The sequence below is a fragment of the Adiantum capillus-veneris genome, chromosome 12, assembly GCF_014529385.1.
Source record: "Adiantum capillus-veneris isolate H3 chromosome 12, ASM1452938v2, whole genome shotgun sequence".
Taxonomy (NCBI): domain Eukaryota; kingdom Viridiplantae; phylum Streptophyta; class Polypodiopsida; order Polypodiales; family Pteridaceae; genus Adiantum; species Adiantum capillus-veneris.
The window spans coordinates 92,951,232-92,967,928 of NC_140942.1; the positions used below are offsets into that span (position 1 = coordinate 92,951,232).

Genomic DNA, 16,697 nt, shown 5'->3' on the forward strand with positions numbered 1-16,697 from the left:
TAGCACTAGTCGCTAGGTACCTATGGATGCAGTCCGGCTCATGGCCTAAACTCCATGCTTGGTCTGGCACTGAGAGCTCCTTCCCTATGCAAACGATTTCGTAACTCTGATGTATATTGAAAATTGTATAAAGGTGTAAATTGTATATTTTTTGCATAGTCCCCCATGTTAAGTATGGAGCCTGATTTACCCCTTGTAATTTTCTGTGGTAAAAACGCACATTTTTAAGGCCCCCATTATGAGGAGAAGCCATCGTGCGTGAAGAAAAATAACTCGCCGGAAAATTAAATCACTCGCTGGAAACCAAAATTTTCATGGTGGCCAATCTCGAGCAAAGCTCGAGATTGGCTTCGCCGGAATATTATGGCCGGATGGCAGCCGAAAAATGGTCGAAAAAACGACCGATCGGTTGGCCAGTAGTCAATGGCCGATGGCCGGTGGTCGGAAGTCAATGGCCGGTGGTCGGTGGCCGAATTCAAAAGCGGACTTGTCTTCTCAAGGGCGGCCACACATGGGCGGATTGGAGGGTCCGCCGACTTGGGCTTATCTACACAAGGGCGGCTACACATGGTTGCCTCTCATGAGACAGGGCAGCCCTTTTGGCCTATAAAAGGAGGCCATTTCTACACACATTTCATAGTGTGAAGTTGATGCAACAAGGTGGGTGTGAGGTGGTGAGAGTGAAGCAAGGTGGGAGCTCTATTAAGGGTATAAACCCTTTGTAAACTACTTCTTGTTTTGAAGTACTAAATCCATTGAGTGGCTGCTTTCTCGTGGACGTAGCCCACATTGGGTGAACCACGTATATCGTGTGTACTCTCTCTCTCTCTCTCTACTCTATAATCTCTTGTGTGTGAAATCTATCTCTCTCCATTAAGTAATCTACTCAAATATCTATTTAGCTACGTCATATTTTCTAACAACTGGTATCAGAGCAAGGTTTTCTCGTAGCTAAAGTATCTCAAGGAAAGGATTCTTTGAATTGAGTGGGAGTTATGGCGGAGGAAGGGAAGCTCAAGATTGATAAGTTCAACGGCAAAAACTACCAACATTGGAAGATATAGATTGAAGACTATCTCTACCAAAAGGACCTCTATTTGCCACTAGGAGGTCTTGCAAAGAAGCCCGCAACGATGGCAGATGAAGCATGGATTGTCCTTGATCGAAAGGCATTGGGAACAATCCGGTTAAGCTTGGCGTCAACGGTGGCCTTCAATGTTTCGAAAATGAAGACCACGGAGGACTTGATGAAGTCACTTGACGACTTTTATGGAAAACCATCGGCATCCAATAAGGTATTTCTTATGAAGGGCTTGTTCAATCTAAAGATGGCAGAGAATGGTTCAGTTGCAGAACACCTAAATGACTTTAACACAAACATAAGTCAACTTCGATCGGTGAAAATCAATTTCGATGAGACGAAGTGCGAGCTCTCCTTATACTATCATCTCTACCGGATAGTTGGGACAGCCTTGTGATGGCTATAACTAATTCTATTTCTGGCACAAATACTGTTAAGTTTAATGATGTTGTGGGTGTTCTCCTAAGCGATAAAATACGAAGGAGAAGCACAGGAGAATCATCAAGTGTTGCACTGTCAGTGAAAAGAAGAGGAAGGCCTAAGGAGAGGTTCAAAAACCAAAAGGGCCGTGATCGCTCAAGATAGAGCAAGTCAAGCACAAAGTCAGTTCTTGAATTTTGGAACTGTGGCAAGAAGTGCCACGTCAAGAAGGATTGCTGGTCCAAGAAGAAGAAGGAGACTGAGTCTCAAGACAACAAGCCAACAAGCCAACATCAGAGGCCAATGTGGCAGGTAAAGTAGAGCAAGATGCTCTAATTCTCTCATTAGACAATGTGTCTAATTCTTGGATAGTAGATTCCGAGGCTTCATTCCATGCGACACCACACAAGCAACATTTCCAAGATTATACCAAAGGTAATTGTGGGTATGTATACTTGGGAGATGATGAAGCTTGTGAGATTGTCGGCAAAGATACAGTTTCTGTCAAAACTGCTAACGGAAATGAATGGAAGCTTAAAGATGTTAGGCATGTTCCTTCTCTCAGGAAAAATTTGATCTCTACAGGACAATTGGACAATGAAGGTCACAACATTGCATTCGGAAACAAACGGTGGAAGATCTCAAAGGGATCTTTGGTGGTTGCCAAGGGAGAAAAGGTCGGTACACTTTACTTGTGTACTATTAGCACGCAACCTTCAGCTTGTGCAGCAACTACAGAAGTCAATAGTGCGGTGTGGCACTATCGGCTTGGATATATGAGTGCCAAAGGAATGCAAATCCTTCAAACAAAGAAGCTTCTACCAGGTTTGAAAGAAGTGAGAGTTTTGTGAAGATTGTGTTTATGATAAACCAAAGAGGGTAAATTTTCAAAAATCAAGAAATAAAAGAAAAAATAAAAAACTTGAGTTGATTCATTCTGATGTTTGGGGTCCTGCAAGTACACCATCACTTGGTGGCTCATTGTACTATGTAACATTCATAGACGATGCGACTAGAAAAACATGGGTTTATGTCATGAAGAATAAGTTCGATGTGTTTCCCATATTTCAAAGGTGGAAATCCTTTATGGAGAATGAAGCAGGTACCAAGGCTAAGTGCCTCAGATCCAACAATGGAGCCGAATATTGCAGCCAAGCTTTTGAAAGCTTTTGTGCTAGCAATGGCATTTCGGAGGCAAAGGACAACCCCAAGGACATCTCAACAAAATGGGATTTCGGAAAGGATGAACAGGACAATCATGGAGCGAGCACGAAGCATGCGGCTACATGCAGGCCTACCGCTTGAGCTTTGGGCGGAAGCAGTAAGTATGTCTGTGTACTTAATCAACCGGTCACCCTCAACGGCATTGGATGGGGGAGTTCAAGAAGAGGCATGGACAGGTAAACCGATGAATTATGCATTTTTCAAAGTGTTTGGGTGTGAGGCTTTCATGCACATAGATAGAAGCCTAAGATCAAAGCTAGATGCAAAGTCCAAAAAGTGTTTCTTCATTGGATATGGAGAAGGTGACTTTGGGTACCGCCTATGGAATCCTGAAGATAGTAAAATCTTAAGGAGTAGGGATGTAATTTTTAACGAAAAAAATGTGTACAAATATTACTTGGAAAGAAAACAAACAAAAGAAACAGGTGATGAGTACATGGAGCTTGAGGACGATGAAGACTCAAGGACTGCAAATGGTGACAATGTGCAACAACGTCAACCAAATGAAGAGACTCAACATATTCCCCCAAGATCTACAAGAGCAAGTAGATCTCCATAAAGGTTTGTTCCTTCCTTCAACCATCTCTTGATCTCAAATTCTGAAGAGCCGAAATCATATGAAGAAGCTATGCAACACAAATCCAAAGAAGAATGGACGAAGAGCATGCAAGTGGAGATGGACTCACTACATCGCAACCAAACATGGGCGTTGGTTGAGTTTCCTAAAGGGAAGCAGGCACTTCAAAATAAATGGGTGTACAAGTTGAAGGAAGAAGAAGGTGGGAAGAGAAGGTACAAGTCAAGGCTTGTGGTAAAAGGGTTTTCTCAAAAAAAAGGTATTGACTTCAATGAAATATTTTCTCTTGTTGTAAAAATGAACTCAATTAGGCTTTTCTTAAACCTCGTGGCTTCTCATGATTTAAATCTCGAGCAAATGGATGTAAATACGGCATTCCCTAACAGTGACTTAGAGAAGGAAATCTACATGCTTCAACCAAAGGGGTATGAAGTAAAAGATAAGGAGAAAATGTTTTGCAGATTAAAGAAGAGCTTGTATGGTTTAAAGCAAGCATCAAGACAATGGTACTTGAAGTTTGATCGATGGATGTTGGATCATGGATTTACAAGATGCAACTCGGATCACTGCGTCTACACGAAGAATTTGGGAGATGGGAAGCTCATCATTCTAATGTTGTATGTTGATGACATGTTGATTGCAAGTGCTAACATACATGATATCAAAGACCTAAAAGAGGATCTATCTAAATATTTTTCAATAAAAGATTTAGGTGTTGCAAAGTGGATACTCGGAATAAAGATATCAAGGGACATGACAAAGAAGACACTAAAGCTATCTTAAGAGGATTACATCAAGAAGGTACTAGAAAGGTTTGCAATACAAGATACAAAACCAGTTTCTACACCTTTGGCTGGTCACTTTAAACTGACAAAGGATATGTGTCCAAAGACACAAGAGGAGATAGCCTATATGTCTAAAGTTCCATATGTTGCAACGGTAGGTTCTCTAATGTATGTTATGGTCTGGACAAGGCCAGACATTGCACATACATTGGGAGTTGTGAGTAGGTTTATAGACAACCCAGGTAAAGAGCATTGGCAAGCTGTGAAGTGGATACTTAGGTATCTAAAAGGGGCAACAACAAATGCTTTGTATTTTGGAGGAACTGATATTTTCTTCAAGGGTATGCAGATCCAGATATAGCAGGTGACAAAGATACTCAAAGGAGCACTACGGGCTATGTCTTCACGGTTGGAGGCACAGCAGTAAGTTGGGCTTCAAAGCTGCAGAAAGTGGTCTCACTTTCTACCACGGAAGCAGAGTATGTAGCAATGATGGAGGCAAGCAAAGAAATTATGTGGCTTCACAGATTCTTAGAAGAGCTTGGATTCAAACAAGACAATTGTGTCTTGTACAATGATAGCCAAAGCGCTATCCATCTTGCAAAGAACTCAGCCTTTCATTCAAGGACAAAGCACATTGAGGTGAGATATCACTTCATACGCACTCTTTTGGAAGAGGGACAACTAAAGCTAGGAAAGGTGCATACAAGTGAAAATCTTGCAGACATGTTTACAAAGGTGGTCAACAAGGAGAAGTTGAGCTTTTGCTCATCTTTAATCAGCATTCAAGGATAAGAAGCTAGGATGGAAAGCAGTCACAGGTTTGGTTTGGAGATCAGTCTCCAAGTGGGAGATTGTTAAGTATGGAGCCTGATTTACCCCTTGTAATTTTCTATGATAAAAACTCACATTTGTAAGGTCCCCATTATGAGGAGAAGCCATCGCGCATGAAGAAAAATAACTCGCCGGAAAATAAAATCACTCGCCGGAAACCAAAATTTTCACAGTCAATCTTGAGTAAAGCTTGAGATTGGCTTCACCGGAATATTATGGCCAGACGGCGGTCAAAAAATGGTCGGAAAAAGATCGGTCGGTTGGCCGGTTGGCCGGTGGCTGGTAGTCAATGGGCAGTGGGCCGGTGGTCGGAAGTCGGAAGTCGGAAGTCAATGGCCGGTAGCCGGTGGCCGAATTCAAAAGCGGACTTGTCTTCTCAAGGACGGCCACACATGGACAGATTGGAGGGTCTGATTTGGACTTATCTACACAAGGGCAGCTACACATGTTGCCTCTCATGAGAGAGGGAAGCCCTTTTGGCCTATAAAAGGAGGCCATTTCTACACACATTTCATAGTGTGAAGTTGATTCAACAAGGTGGGTGTGAGGTGGTGAGAGTGAAGCAAGACGGGAGCTCTATTAAGGGTATAAACCCTTTGTAAACTACTTCTTGTTTTTGAAGTACTAAAGCCATTAAGTGCCTGCTTTCCCGTGGACGTAGCCCACAGTGGGTGAACCACGTATATCGTGTGTACTCTCTCTCTCTCTCTCTCTCTCTCTCTCTCTCTCTCTCTCTCTCTCTCTCTCTACTCTATAATCTCTTGTGTGTAAAATCTATCTCTCTCCATTAAGTAATCTACTCAAATATCTATTTAGCTACGTCATATTTCCTAACACCCGTGGGAGGGGTATCTCTCACCCACTTATCTTGCTGGTATCAAGGATACGATCAATGAGAAACTCATCTTTGCAAGTGAAGTTATTTCTGACAAATTCACTTTGGGAGACTATTCTCAATGCGTTTCTAGACTTTTGCTAGTACTTGGAGACCTATGACCCAAGGAAACCCTCAATTTCTATTAAGTTTGATGCATCGTGTACATTGTTGTTATCGGAGTCACTTTCAAGAAAGAATAATGTGTGGTTGAACAGGTTTTTTGGGCTACTCAAAGAGGAGGTGGTAATAGCAATGCAACCACTTCTCATAGTTCTTCTATAAGTAGCAAATCAGTTGTGTCTAGTGCTTTTGCTGGTAGCAACTCGTCTCAAAATTATGGTGAAAATTTTAGAAGAAGATGCATTGCTATTATTGCAAAGCTAATGATCACTTGATAAAGCACTATCCTAAGTTGAAGGAAAAAGAAGCCAAGAAGAAAGAGGTTGGCCAATATAGCTATTGTAGAATCTTCTAGAAATGGAGATTGTGATGTTGTTGTAGATATAGAGTAGAAATATATTGCAAAGTGTACTCATGACCCTTCTGTCCATGATGCATGTATGTCAATTGTTATAGACGCATATGTTTGGTACTTTGATAGTGGTGCTACAAAGCACATTACTTTGCCTCGTGATTTTTTTGCCTCTCTTGAGGTTGTCCCTCATGGGATATGGACGCTTGTGCCAACAATTCCTCTTATCCGGTCAGTGGAGTTAGAAAGATTGTGCTAATTTTTGCCAATGACAATTCTTTCACACTTTTTGATGCACTTTATGTCCCAAGGATCAAAAAGAACCATTTGTCTATATCTACGCTTGCAAGACTTGATCTTATTGTCAGATTTGTGGATACAAATATATGGTTCATGATTTCAGTTTTGCTTATGAAATTGTTGCATCATGCATTTTGTTTTTTAAGTTGTATAAGCTCACTTTGTATGATAAATGTAGCCAAAATTTTGCAAACGCAGTTGTGGATTCAAAGGCTAGGCTGTTTTAGATGCCCAATTTTGACATGCATACAAAATGTATCTTGGTTTCATGAGATGTTGTATTTGTGAAAGATTCTATTAAACCTTTGTTATCATGAACTAGAGGGATTAATGTAAGCTCACATGATATTTGTGACACTTTGTTGCCTCTTTTTAATGGTGGAAACTTGAATGTAATCTCCAATGAGACAAATGTCTAGCCAATGGGGGTTTCCAAAAATGTTACAAACCAGCCTATTACTAATGAAGATGTACATGATATACTTGATGAAAGGGCTGAGAATGAAGAGGCTAGGGGTATGCCAAAATGGATAGTGCATACTTTGTGTGACAGTAAATTGGATTCACCTATGTCAAGTTGTACTTGTTCACATTCTTGCCATGCATTATATGCATCAGATCGTTATGCTTTGGTTTTTTTTTGTTTATGTGGTGATAAAGAGGATCCTCTTTCTTTTTATGAGCACAGAATTCAAAAAATTGAATGGCTCTAATGCAATATATATATGAAGCACTTATAGAGAATGAAACATAGACTTTAAGTAATTTTCCTCCTGGAAAAAAAGGCCATTGATACAAAGTGGGTTAACAAGTTGAGACGTAAGCCAGATGGTGAGATTGATCATTCCAAGGCTAGACTTGTTGCAAAAGGTTATGCACAACAGAAAGGCATTGACTATGAAGAGACTTTTGCTCCCAATTTTCATATGACTACTATTCATTTTCTATACATGTGCATTGGTAGCTTAATTTGGATGGAATGTACATCAATCAAACATTGTTACTGCTTTCTTGAAAGGTGATATATTTGAGGAAGCATATGTAATGTAGCCTCGTGGGTTTGTCAAGAAAGGGCAAGAACAGAAAGTGTGCAAATGTAATAAAGCTTTATATGGGCTGAAGCAGTTAAACATGGCTTTCATAACAATCCAATTGAAAGCACTTTTTATGTCAAATGTGAGGGTGATGTATTTCGCATCTCGTTTTGTACGTAGATAACTTGGTAGTCTAAATGAGAAAAACATTGTTGAATTGAATATAAAGTTCAAGATGAAAGAATTGGGGCTTTTGCATCTTTACTTGGGCATATAGTTTAAGCAGTGTGATGGAGGTATTGCTTTGTGTGCATCAAGATACATAGAAACATTACCATGTAAATTTGGACTTGAGGACTACAAACCTATTGCTACTCCAATGGAAACAAGTGAGTCTTAATGATGGTGGAGATCTTGCTAATATCACTCTTTATCAAACCTATTGCTACTCCAATGAACACAAGTTTGAAATTGAGTCTTCATGATGGTAGCTCAAGATATACCAAGACTAAGTACTTCTCAAGTAAAGTCACCCTCTAAATTCAACCTAGAAGGTACACTTATGGATTCAAAGTAAGAAATGGCTAAATGGATTGAAGATATGTCCACGAGGCTACATTGAGATACTACTAAAGAATATATGAATGGGATCTCAAAGAAATTACCTCTACAACTTCACAATTCATTAGACCAAAGTTGCAAATCAAAAACTTGGGGCACAAAATGTTGCCATTTCCACTACTAAAGTACATAGCATACTTGTAGAAAAAGAATATGTTGCCCAACTAAGAGCCCAATTCATTTTGGCCATCCATTTGAGGATGATAGGCCAAAGAAAAATTGAGTCTTGCTCCAAAATTTTCAAAGATTCCCTTCCATAAATTACCATTCATTATGGTATCCCTATCAAAAACAATACTTGTGGGCAAGCTATGATACTCAAATATTTGAGATAAAAAGTTATGCTATATGTGGAGCTTTTATGGTCTTTTTGACAGGTATAAAATGAGCGTGTTTGCTCAACCTGTCAACAATTGTCCATATTCTTGTGTTCCCATGGATGGACTTTGGTAAGCCATATATAAAATCCATAATTATACTCTCCCATGGAGAATCAAAAATTGGAAACGGCTGTAGAAAACCACGTTGCTTTCCACCATCATATTTGATATTTTGATGTATAATGCATTGAGACATATTCTTGGATGTCCTTCATAGTAGGCCAAAAGAATATTTCAATAGTACTCATTATTGCTTGAATCCCTCTATGTCCAGCATAAGGTGGAGCATGTGATTTATGCATGACTCTATTTCTCAAAGATTTGGTAACACGTAGCCGAGAACCATAGAGAAGATAACCATCTTGAATCTTATATGGTTCTTGTATTCTCCTTAGAGCTAGGGCTAACATAACATCTTGAAAATCTGGTTCCATAGACCTTTTGAACCGAAGATTGCATGGAGCTTCAAGAGTCAACAAGAGAGAAGTACCTTTGCTCTCTCCAAAGCAATCTCGTAAAAAAACAAAATTTCTGACCATGAAAGTTTTTCATTAGATAAAGAAAGCTCAAGACACCCTGAGTCCACAGAAAGATCACAAATACACACGGAACACATTTCTCATGCCAACACAACCTCCTCATTAGTTCCTCAGTAACCACTTCCAGGAAACAATAACTAATGATAAGAGCTTCCTATGCTTCCATTGGAACCCGAAATGATGAGACATCAGCCTAGTAAAACAGTCTGAAACACCCAACATATCTGCCATCGAATAGCCACGAGAAACAATCTGAAACACCAGTAAACTACCAACAGGAGCCAAATTATACCAGCAGAACAAAATTGTAGGAGATCCACACAAGCCATCCAGTACCTCCATTGCCGATGAAGCAAAGATAATCCTTGACTAGAAGCTACCGTGTAAAGGAGCACACATTGCCTTGGCAAAGAAGAAAACAAGGTATGGTGCCAAGGGGCAACCCTGTATCACTGATCTTACAAGGGCAAAAGGCCTGCCAACAAGCCCTGAACTGTGACGACATTGATGGCAGGTGTATATGCTCTCTCTCTCTCTCTCTCTCTCTCTCTCTCTCTCTCTCTCTCTCGGGATAGTTTCCTACGATGTTAAAACTCTCTTCTTCTACTTCTCTCTTCCCCACCCACACACAAACCCACCCCCCCCACACAAAAAAATAGGTACCGAGACATGCTCCCACACAAAAAAGCATACACTAATACAAAAATCTGCTTACTTCTCTACAGACACACACGTGCACGCACACACACACCACATTCCAGCCTGAGCTTGCAAGGATTTGTCCCCACCTCAATCCCCAAGGCACCTGATACTCCTGGCAAAAACCAAACTACAAAATTAATGTCAGTCTTTGCCAATGGAGCCATGTCCCTGACCAAAATTGCCTGTAACCTTACAATGGATATTGCATGGTTGCTTAACCATCCTGATCACCTCTACCCACATAGACAAGACTACACCAATCCACCAGAAAAGAAAGAGCAAATGATAATCAATGTGTGTTGCAGATTTCCAATTTCAAAGGACAGTTACAGGGTGTGTGTACAGAGTACAAAAATGATACCATGAGCACCAGCCATGTTTACAAATCCTGGGCACCGATCTTTTCATCAAACACCCACAGCCGTTTAATATGGAGTATTGCAAAGCTCTTTGGTAATTGAAAGTATGAAAGACAAAATTTGATATGTTTTGTCCCATTCATGGTGTTGGTGGGCGGGTGGGCAGGTGGATCCAAAGCAGGGATTATCCACAAAACTCCTCTCATTTTGAGCTGTCCACCATAGGGGACCCTATTTCACTATTTTTTCTTTCTTTTGTAAGTTCACCTATCAGTACAGAAAGTTACAATTCCCTAACCGGTACAATCATCTGCATCCCTTTTTGAATTTACATACTAGGATTAAATACTAAGGAAGTTTTACAAGAGTTGAATGCTCTCATTATTTTGTATACGCTACATGTGGCTGGTCCTTTATTTCTTGAACTGCGTACGAGAAAGAATTCGTTTACCGTAGGGACTGCTTCGTAGAACATGAACATGCGGCTTGATTGCATCAATTACACTTGCATGAAGGTGTCCCTGCAGAAGACTGACTCAAGTTTAGCCTGTTGATGACCTCGACAAAGCGACCAAAAATAGGGGGATGTAAGTACCTTCGTAACTTGAAGAGCAGACTGGATGACATAATTTGCATAGGGGTCCTGTAGTAATTGGCTAAGAGAAGAGCTTGACATGAGCTCTTTCACAATAATCGACTTACTTTCATCTGTTGCAACCTTCAAACACTTTTCCACCACATTGCTACTGAACTTTTGCATGGCAAGGTGAGGAAAGCTGCCTTCAAGCCTTGAAACTACTTCCACCAAAGCCCAAGGAAGCCCAAGGTCAAGAATATATTGCACAACATAGTTTCTGCCAAAACAGAGAGCAAGCCAAGCCGGGTTAGAAACACTGACAAACCCCCAATCCATGCACTCAATTCAACAAAGTTCTTCAGCATAAGATATCATACAAATGTAGCTTGGTGTGCACATTAATCGAAAAACAGATAAAACCATAAATTTCAAGAACATAAGTTTAACATCGCCTATTTAGCTCCTGTAATGTGATTAACCTCTTACCACATATAAAGCTCTAACTTGAGGTGTGACATTAGAAGCCATTTCTTGACATCATTTCAATATCTTAAAAGTACCAGAACAACAAAAGTAAAGTGATATGACGATCTCAATAAAACCCTTCTGTCTATCACTTCAATGGAGCTTAAAAGCTCTGTAGAAGACCTACAGGGAAACACATCCCAGCCTCAAATGTGTGTACATCACTTCAGATCAAGCAAAATGGAAAAGCCATGTTACCTCATCCCAGTAGGAACGTGCTCCAGAAGAGGGTTACACCTCCCTAGAGTGGATGAAGATTATACAATTCCATAAAACCATAACTTGTGGAAGAAAAACCACAACCAGACCCAAGATTGGAACGCAGCATGATACTGTATCACAACAAGAGGCAGAATGTTTTCCACCTTCCTCCTAGCACCTCCCTTCATGCCATTTCTGCCAAGTGAGGATTATACGCAATTCTTTACCAAGTGAAACCATGGCGAAAAACAACCAAAGATGCAGAGCACAATATTGTAGCAGTTGCTTTGCAACCGTTTGTCCCGACCATAAAACACAGATAGCACAAAAGAGAGGTAGAAAACTTCCACCTCTCCGCCAGCACCTGCCTTCTTGCCACTTCTGCAAAGACTAACATTAAATGACAAACAAAATCCACTGTGTTTAGCATGCACCGCATGATGACTTCTGACTGAAACAAAAGCTGGCACCTGCATACCAGGCCTCCGTCTTGAACTTAACGCCCCTTCAACTCTCAATCAGCAAGAAACCATGAAGAGAATCCCAAACTAAAGAAGCCCATTTTGGAATGTTGTAGGACCCATTCATTACTACAAGAGCAGCTATGTGCGACTCTCTTTGCAAAGAATTTATCCCCTCGTAGTGTTGGATGCTCAGATAACACAATGGCAGAAACTACAAATATACCAGTCTTCCTGATCTAGCTCGTGCAAGATACACAGGCAAAAATAGCACCTACACCTTTGGCCGTCCAGGCTCATGTGCCACATGGTTATCCCCATGACATTTTATGATGCATGAAACTGAACCATAGAACATATCATGAAGAACTACAAGACATTAAAAAACAATGTGTAAAAGCTACCTGGTCACAGTGTCTCTTCAATATGTTGTTAAGATACGATTGACATGTTCCTAAGTAGTGCAATTCTCCCTTCAATTGAAATTCTACGTCAATTCTAAAACACTCGATATAATCATGATGAAAGATTTAACCTGGCAGAAAGGTAGAGGTGATCTGCTCATATCTTGTGAATGCAACCAAAGCTTTGAGCTTGATAAAAAAACCAGCCTACTCTAGAACATTGTAGGTAAAGGAATCACAATCTTTGAGAATTTCTCTCAACTTCTGCATATTTCATTTTTCTTTTATATACATTAAGGATTAAGGATTAAGAAGATGAGTTGGTAGAGACATTGTCCCAATACATGCACAACCTTGGTAGCTTAGGAGAGCAACCCAAAAAAAAATTTGAATGACCATGGTAAAACCTTTTTTTATTTCGACACACCAGAGGGCCCACAGGGGGAGGTGCTTATCCCTTCCAAATATTAGCCATGAAACATGGTTGGGCAAGGGCCGCACACCACCGGGCAAGAACGACACATAAGCATCACCATGGCCACCTAATTGATGCCAAACCAGAATCAATAAACTTACATCAAGTTCACTAGTCCTCATAAACCAATGGGATGTACACCAAGATACAAACCTCCAATGCATTTATATGCAAAGGAACAAGCACTTTTACCTCTAAAGTAGATATGGCCACAATAGCTCATAAAGGCACGATCAATACTTTCAAGTAACTTTTCTTTATGACTGCATGCTAGCCCTCTTTATGCCCCAGGCACTAGAGGGACATCACCTGCGTGCACCAAATTGCCTTGCTTACACCTATATACGGGAATCCCCTTTGCTTTTTTGCCTTTGAAACCCCCTATTGTACCCTCACGAGATACCATACAGTAACCCTTCGTGAATACCCCAGATTTATGCCTCACTAATTCACAGATGACATGCAACTCACTAATTTGTATGTCCCCAAAAACACCGTTGCATTAAAACAAAGAGAAGTATGATTGCACAAAAAAAGAAGAGTAACAGTGATTGACCACAAGCCTGCGCAAACAAAAACAAAATAAAATGTACCCGTATTGATCCTGAGAGAGTGCAAGAGCATTGGTTGCAATTTCAGTGACCAGCTGCCGTTGCTGTACACCTGATGCAAAATCCACACAACGCTGCAAGACACAGCATCCATGTCTATGTGAAGCAATCTCCACACAGTGAGATGCAGCCGCATCAAAAATGAACTGATTCATTGCAACCAAACAGTTGTAAGTCCTTGTGCAATAAGAGAAGTACAAGAGAAGACTGATAGCAAGACTAACTTGATTGTTGTCAGTCTTGAACCTCTGCAAACACCTCTGCACCACATGATTGCCATTCAAATCTTTAATCAGGGTGACCACTCCTCGTTTCAGACATGAGATCAACATTGCAATTTGATCCGGAGTATGCAGCGTCTCAATTAGCTTTTGGACGGCTCGAGTGCTGCAAAAAGCCAAAAGAATCGACGAGCAACTGTGAGTAGTAGCACATGCAATACACTAAAGTCTGTGGATCAAGAGCAGTTGCATGCATTGACAGCATTGTCTCTATTTGAACCTTAATCCATGCATACTAAGTGAGATTTTGATAAGAATTAAGGGCTCACCCATGCATGTTAAGTGAGATGTTGATAAGATCATCATTCTTTGTTACCGCCTCCAAAATAGCAGAGCGATGTGACTCATTGCATGCATCTAGAAGCTTCTGCACAAGATAATTTCCAAAAGGGTCTGTCATAAGCTGCACCACATGCTCCTTGATCTCTTGAAATATCAGCTCAACATCCTCTGGTTTTGCGTCATCAAGCTTCTTCTGCAAGAAGCGGCAGCCATGCTGATCCTTGGCTACACCGAATATCTTACCTTCAAGATCTTCCAGATTAGTGAACTTCAAAAGCTGTTGCAACGAGTCACTACTTTCATCCAAAAGAGCTTTGGCATTGGCACTATCATCTACATGTAGTAAACCCTGACCATTACCCACCAAAAGCCCTGCCCTCTCTCTTCTCCTCCTACCTAAAGCCACTAGATCATTATAATTCCCATTGCTCTGTGGTCGCCATTGCTGAAAAGCTTGACTTGCTGCCAAAGCACCCAACTTATCATAAAGACCGGCACCTGCAAAGCTCTCCTTTGGCGAGTGAACAAAGGGCCCACTCTCTCCATAGCTAGCTGGATGCAAGAAGGGGCAGGTACTGCCACGGATGCAATGCCCTTGGGCATAAAACCTACAGTTGGTGTCGTTCCCCAACAATGCACTTTCATAGACGGGTGAAATAGAGCCAGATGTGTATTGGAGGTCTTGTAAGTCTGTCATGTAATTCGAATACTTGGCTGGCTTTTTGACATATCGAAGCTGATCATAAAGGCTTGCATTCAGCTGCTGCAAGTGTAACTTTTCCTCCATTGTTTGTCTTGCAAGTTGTAGCTTCTGCTGCTGAATCAAAGCCAAGAGGTGACCATCTGATGTAATCTCTGGAGAGCTTGTCGGAAGAAAGTTTCCATAGATGTCCTTGTTATGAACAGCTCTGCACCCTAGTTGCTTGGAGACTCCCAAAGACAATGCAGGCTGGTCGCACAACTCATCAAGCAGGGGATTGAAATAAGATCCCTTCTGCAAAGAAGGGTTCCAATCATAGCCCTGCTGACTTGCAAGTTGCTCTGCTTTTTGTTGTTCAAAGCCTTGTCGCATCATAAAATTATTTGCTCCCAACGATGACAAGGTCCGTTCGTCTTCCAAAAATGGACTTCCCATGCAAAACGCATTGTTGGCTGGAGAGGGTTCATTGTTCATTTGAAAGTCTTGCAAATGTGGGTGGTCTTGCGTACGTGGATGATCCAGAAAGGTTGCATCCGCAAATGGATGCAGCATTGATGTATGCGATGCTGGAACAGAGCGACTCTTCATCATCGAAAGAGCCGGTGTACTGCTTATATGTGGCAACTGGTTCACATATGACACAGGGGAAGCAGGATTCAGCACAGAAAAATCTTGTAGTAAACTATTCGAAGAGTAAACCTTGTTCCTATTATCAAGCAGCATGTGAAGAGAGTCTGCATCCCCCTCTTGCAAGCTCAAGCTGGCTAATGTATTTCCAACAATGGTCTCATCGCCACCGAGCAGCCGGCTTTCTCGATATGCAGCAAGGCTCTGCTGCTTTGGAGACGCAAGGGGAATGCGGGGTGCGACGCTGGGGCTTTGATTGGACGATGGGCTATGGGTGGCATTAGGGTTAGGGTTAGGGTTAGGGTTTACTGCTAGAGACATTACATGGGAATCTGAAAGGCTAGTAGGTAGCTTCCTTTCGAACAGAGCATCAGGCAAGTAGGGTGCTGGCGATCCCTCTGGAGCTCCTGAGGAGCTTTTGAAATGTGGAGGAGCGGAGGTAGCGCGGGGTATCTCCTCAAGCAGCAAATCGATCTCCTCAGCAGGAGTTTCCATGAGCGCGTTGTATACACACACACAAAAAGAAGAAGAGAAGGCAGAGGGAAAAAAAAGTAGAGGAAGAGAGCCTTACGCCATAGCCATAGCCAAGAAGCTCAGTCTATAAGTAGAAAGAGAGATTATTGCGGCCGTCTTTACAAGGATCTGCTGGGCCAGAAAGAACAGCAACAAACACCACCAGTTTGGGCACCGCCGCCATCACCCAGGAAAGCTCTTCAAAGCGGCGGGATTAGCACGCGTTTTTGTGTGCTATTCTCCTCTGGGAGCTTAGGGAGCAAGCCTGCTCGTCATGGCAAGCTGCTGAATCGGAGGGAGGCTTGCCGCGAATCGGTGAGGGGCGATGGATGCTCCGGTATCTGCGTGAGAAGCGCGAGGATGGGACTCGAAGAAGAGAAAAGGGAAGAAGAAGAAGAAGCAGAGGGAGGAAGAGGAGAAGGGGAGCAGTCTGGGTTGGCGACTCTTAAACTGTTGTATGTATGTATGTGTGTAGGAGAGTCTGTGTGCGCGCGCGCGCATGTGTATTACCACATGTAAAAGGGAGAGCCTCTGTTCCCTCTCCAAATTTAACCAACCCCCTAAAATTGATGGCTGGAAATAGCTTTACTTATCGTGGAACTTACGTTTTTCCATTAACAGGATTTAAATGGAAATGCAACCCCATTCGCATTTTTTGCCATTTCACATTTTAACTAAATGGAAAATGCTGATCGCGCACCGGCGCGTTCAGTCCTGCACCCGGTAATTATCGTCAGGTTCTATGTGCATTTCTTGCATGCACAATATTGCATATTTTTTCTTGGTTGGAAACAACTTGAAATGCTAGTGCTACAACAATGACTTCTTTTAAACA

The 16,697-nt window shown here is 41.6% G+C and overlaps 1 protein-coding gene across 1 annotated transcript; it reads right to left on the bottom strand.

Annotated features, from left to right (window-relative positions):
- Positions 1 to 10,129: 10,129 nt before the first annotated feature.
- LOC147446141 (uncharacterized) lies at positions 10,130 to 16,355 on the bottom strand. The gene is made up of 5 exons (XM_086525432.1): positions 14,010 to 16,355; positions 13,684 to 13,846; positions 13,442 to 13,605; positions 10,801 to 11,059; positions 10,130 to 10,726 (listed from the first exon to the last, which is right to left on the bottom strand). The coding sequence occupies exons 1-5, from the start codon at positions 15,842 to 15,844 to the stop codon at positions 10,619 to 10,621; spliced, it is 2,529 nt and encodes an 842-aa protein (XP_086381558.1). The 5' UTR covers positions 15,845 to 16,355; the 3' UTR covers positions 10,130 to 10,618.
- Positions 16,356 to 16,697: the final 342 nt, after the last annotated feature.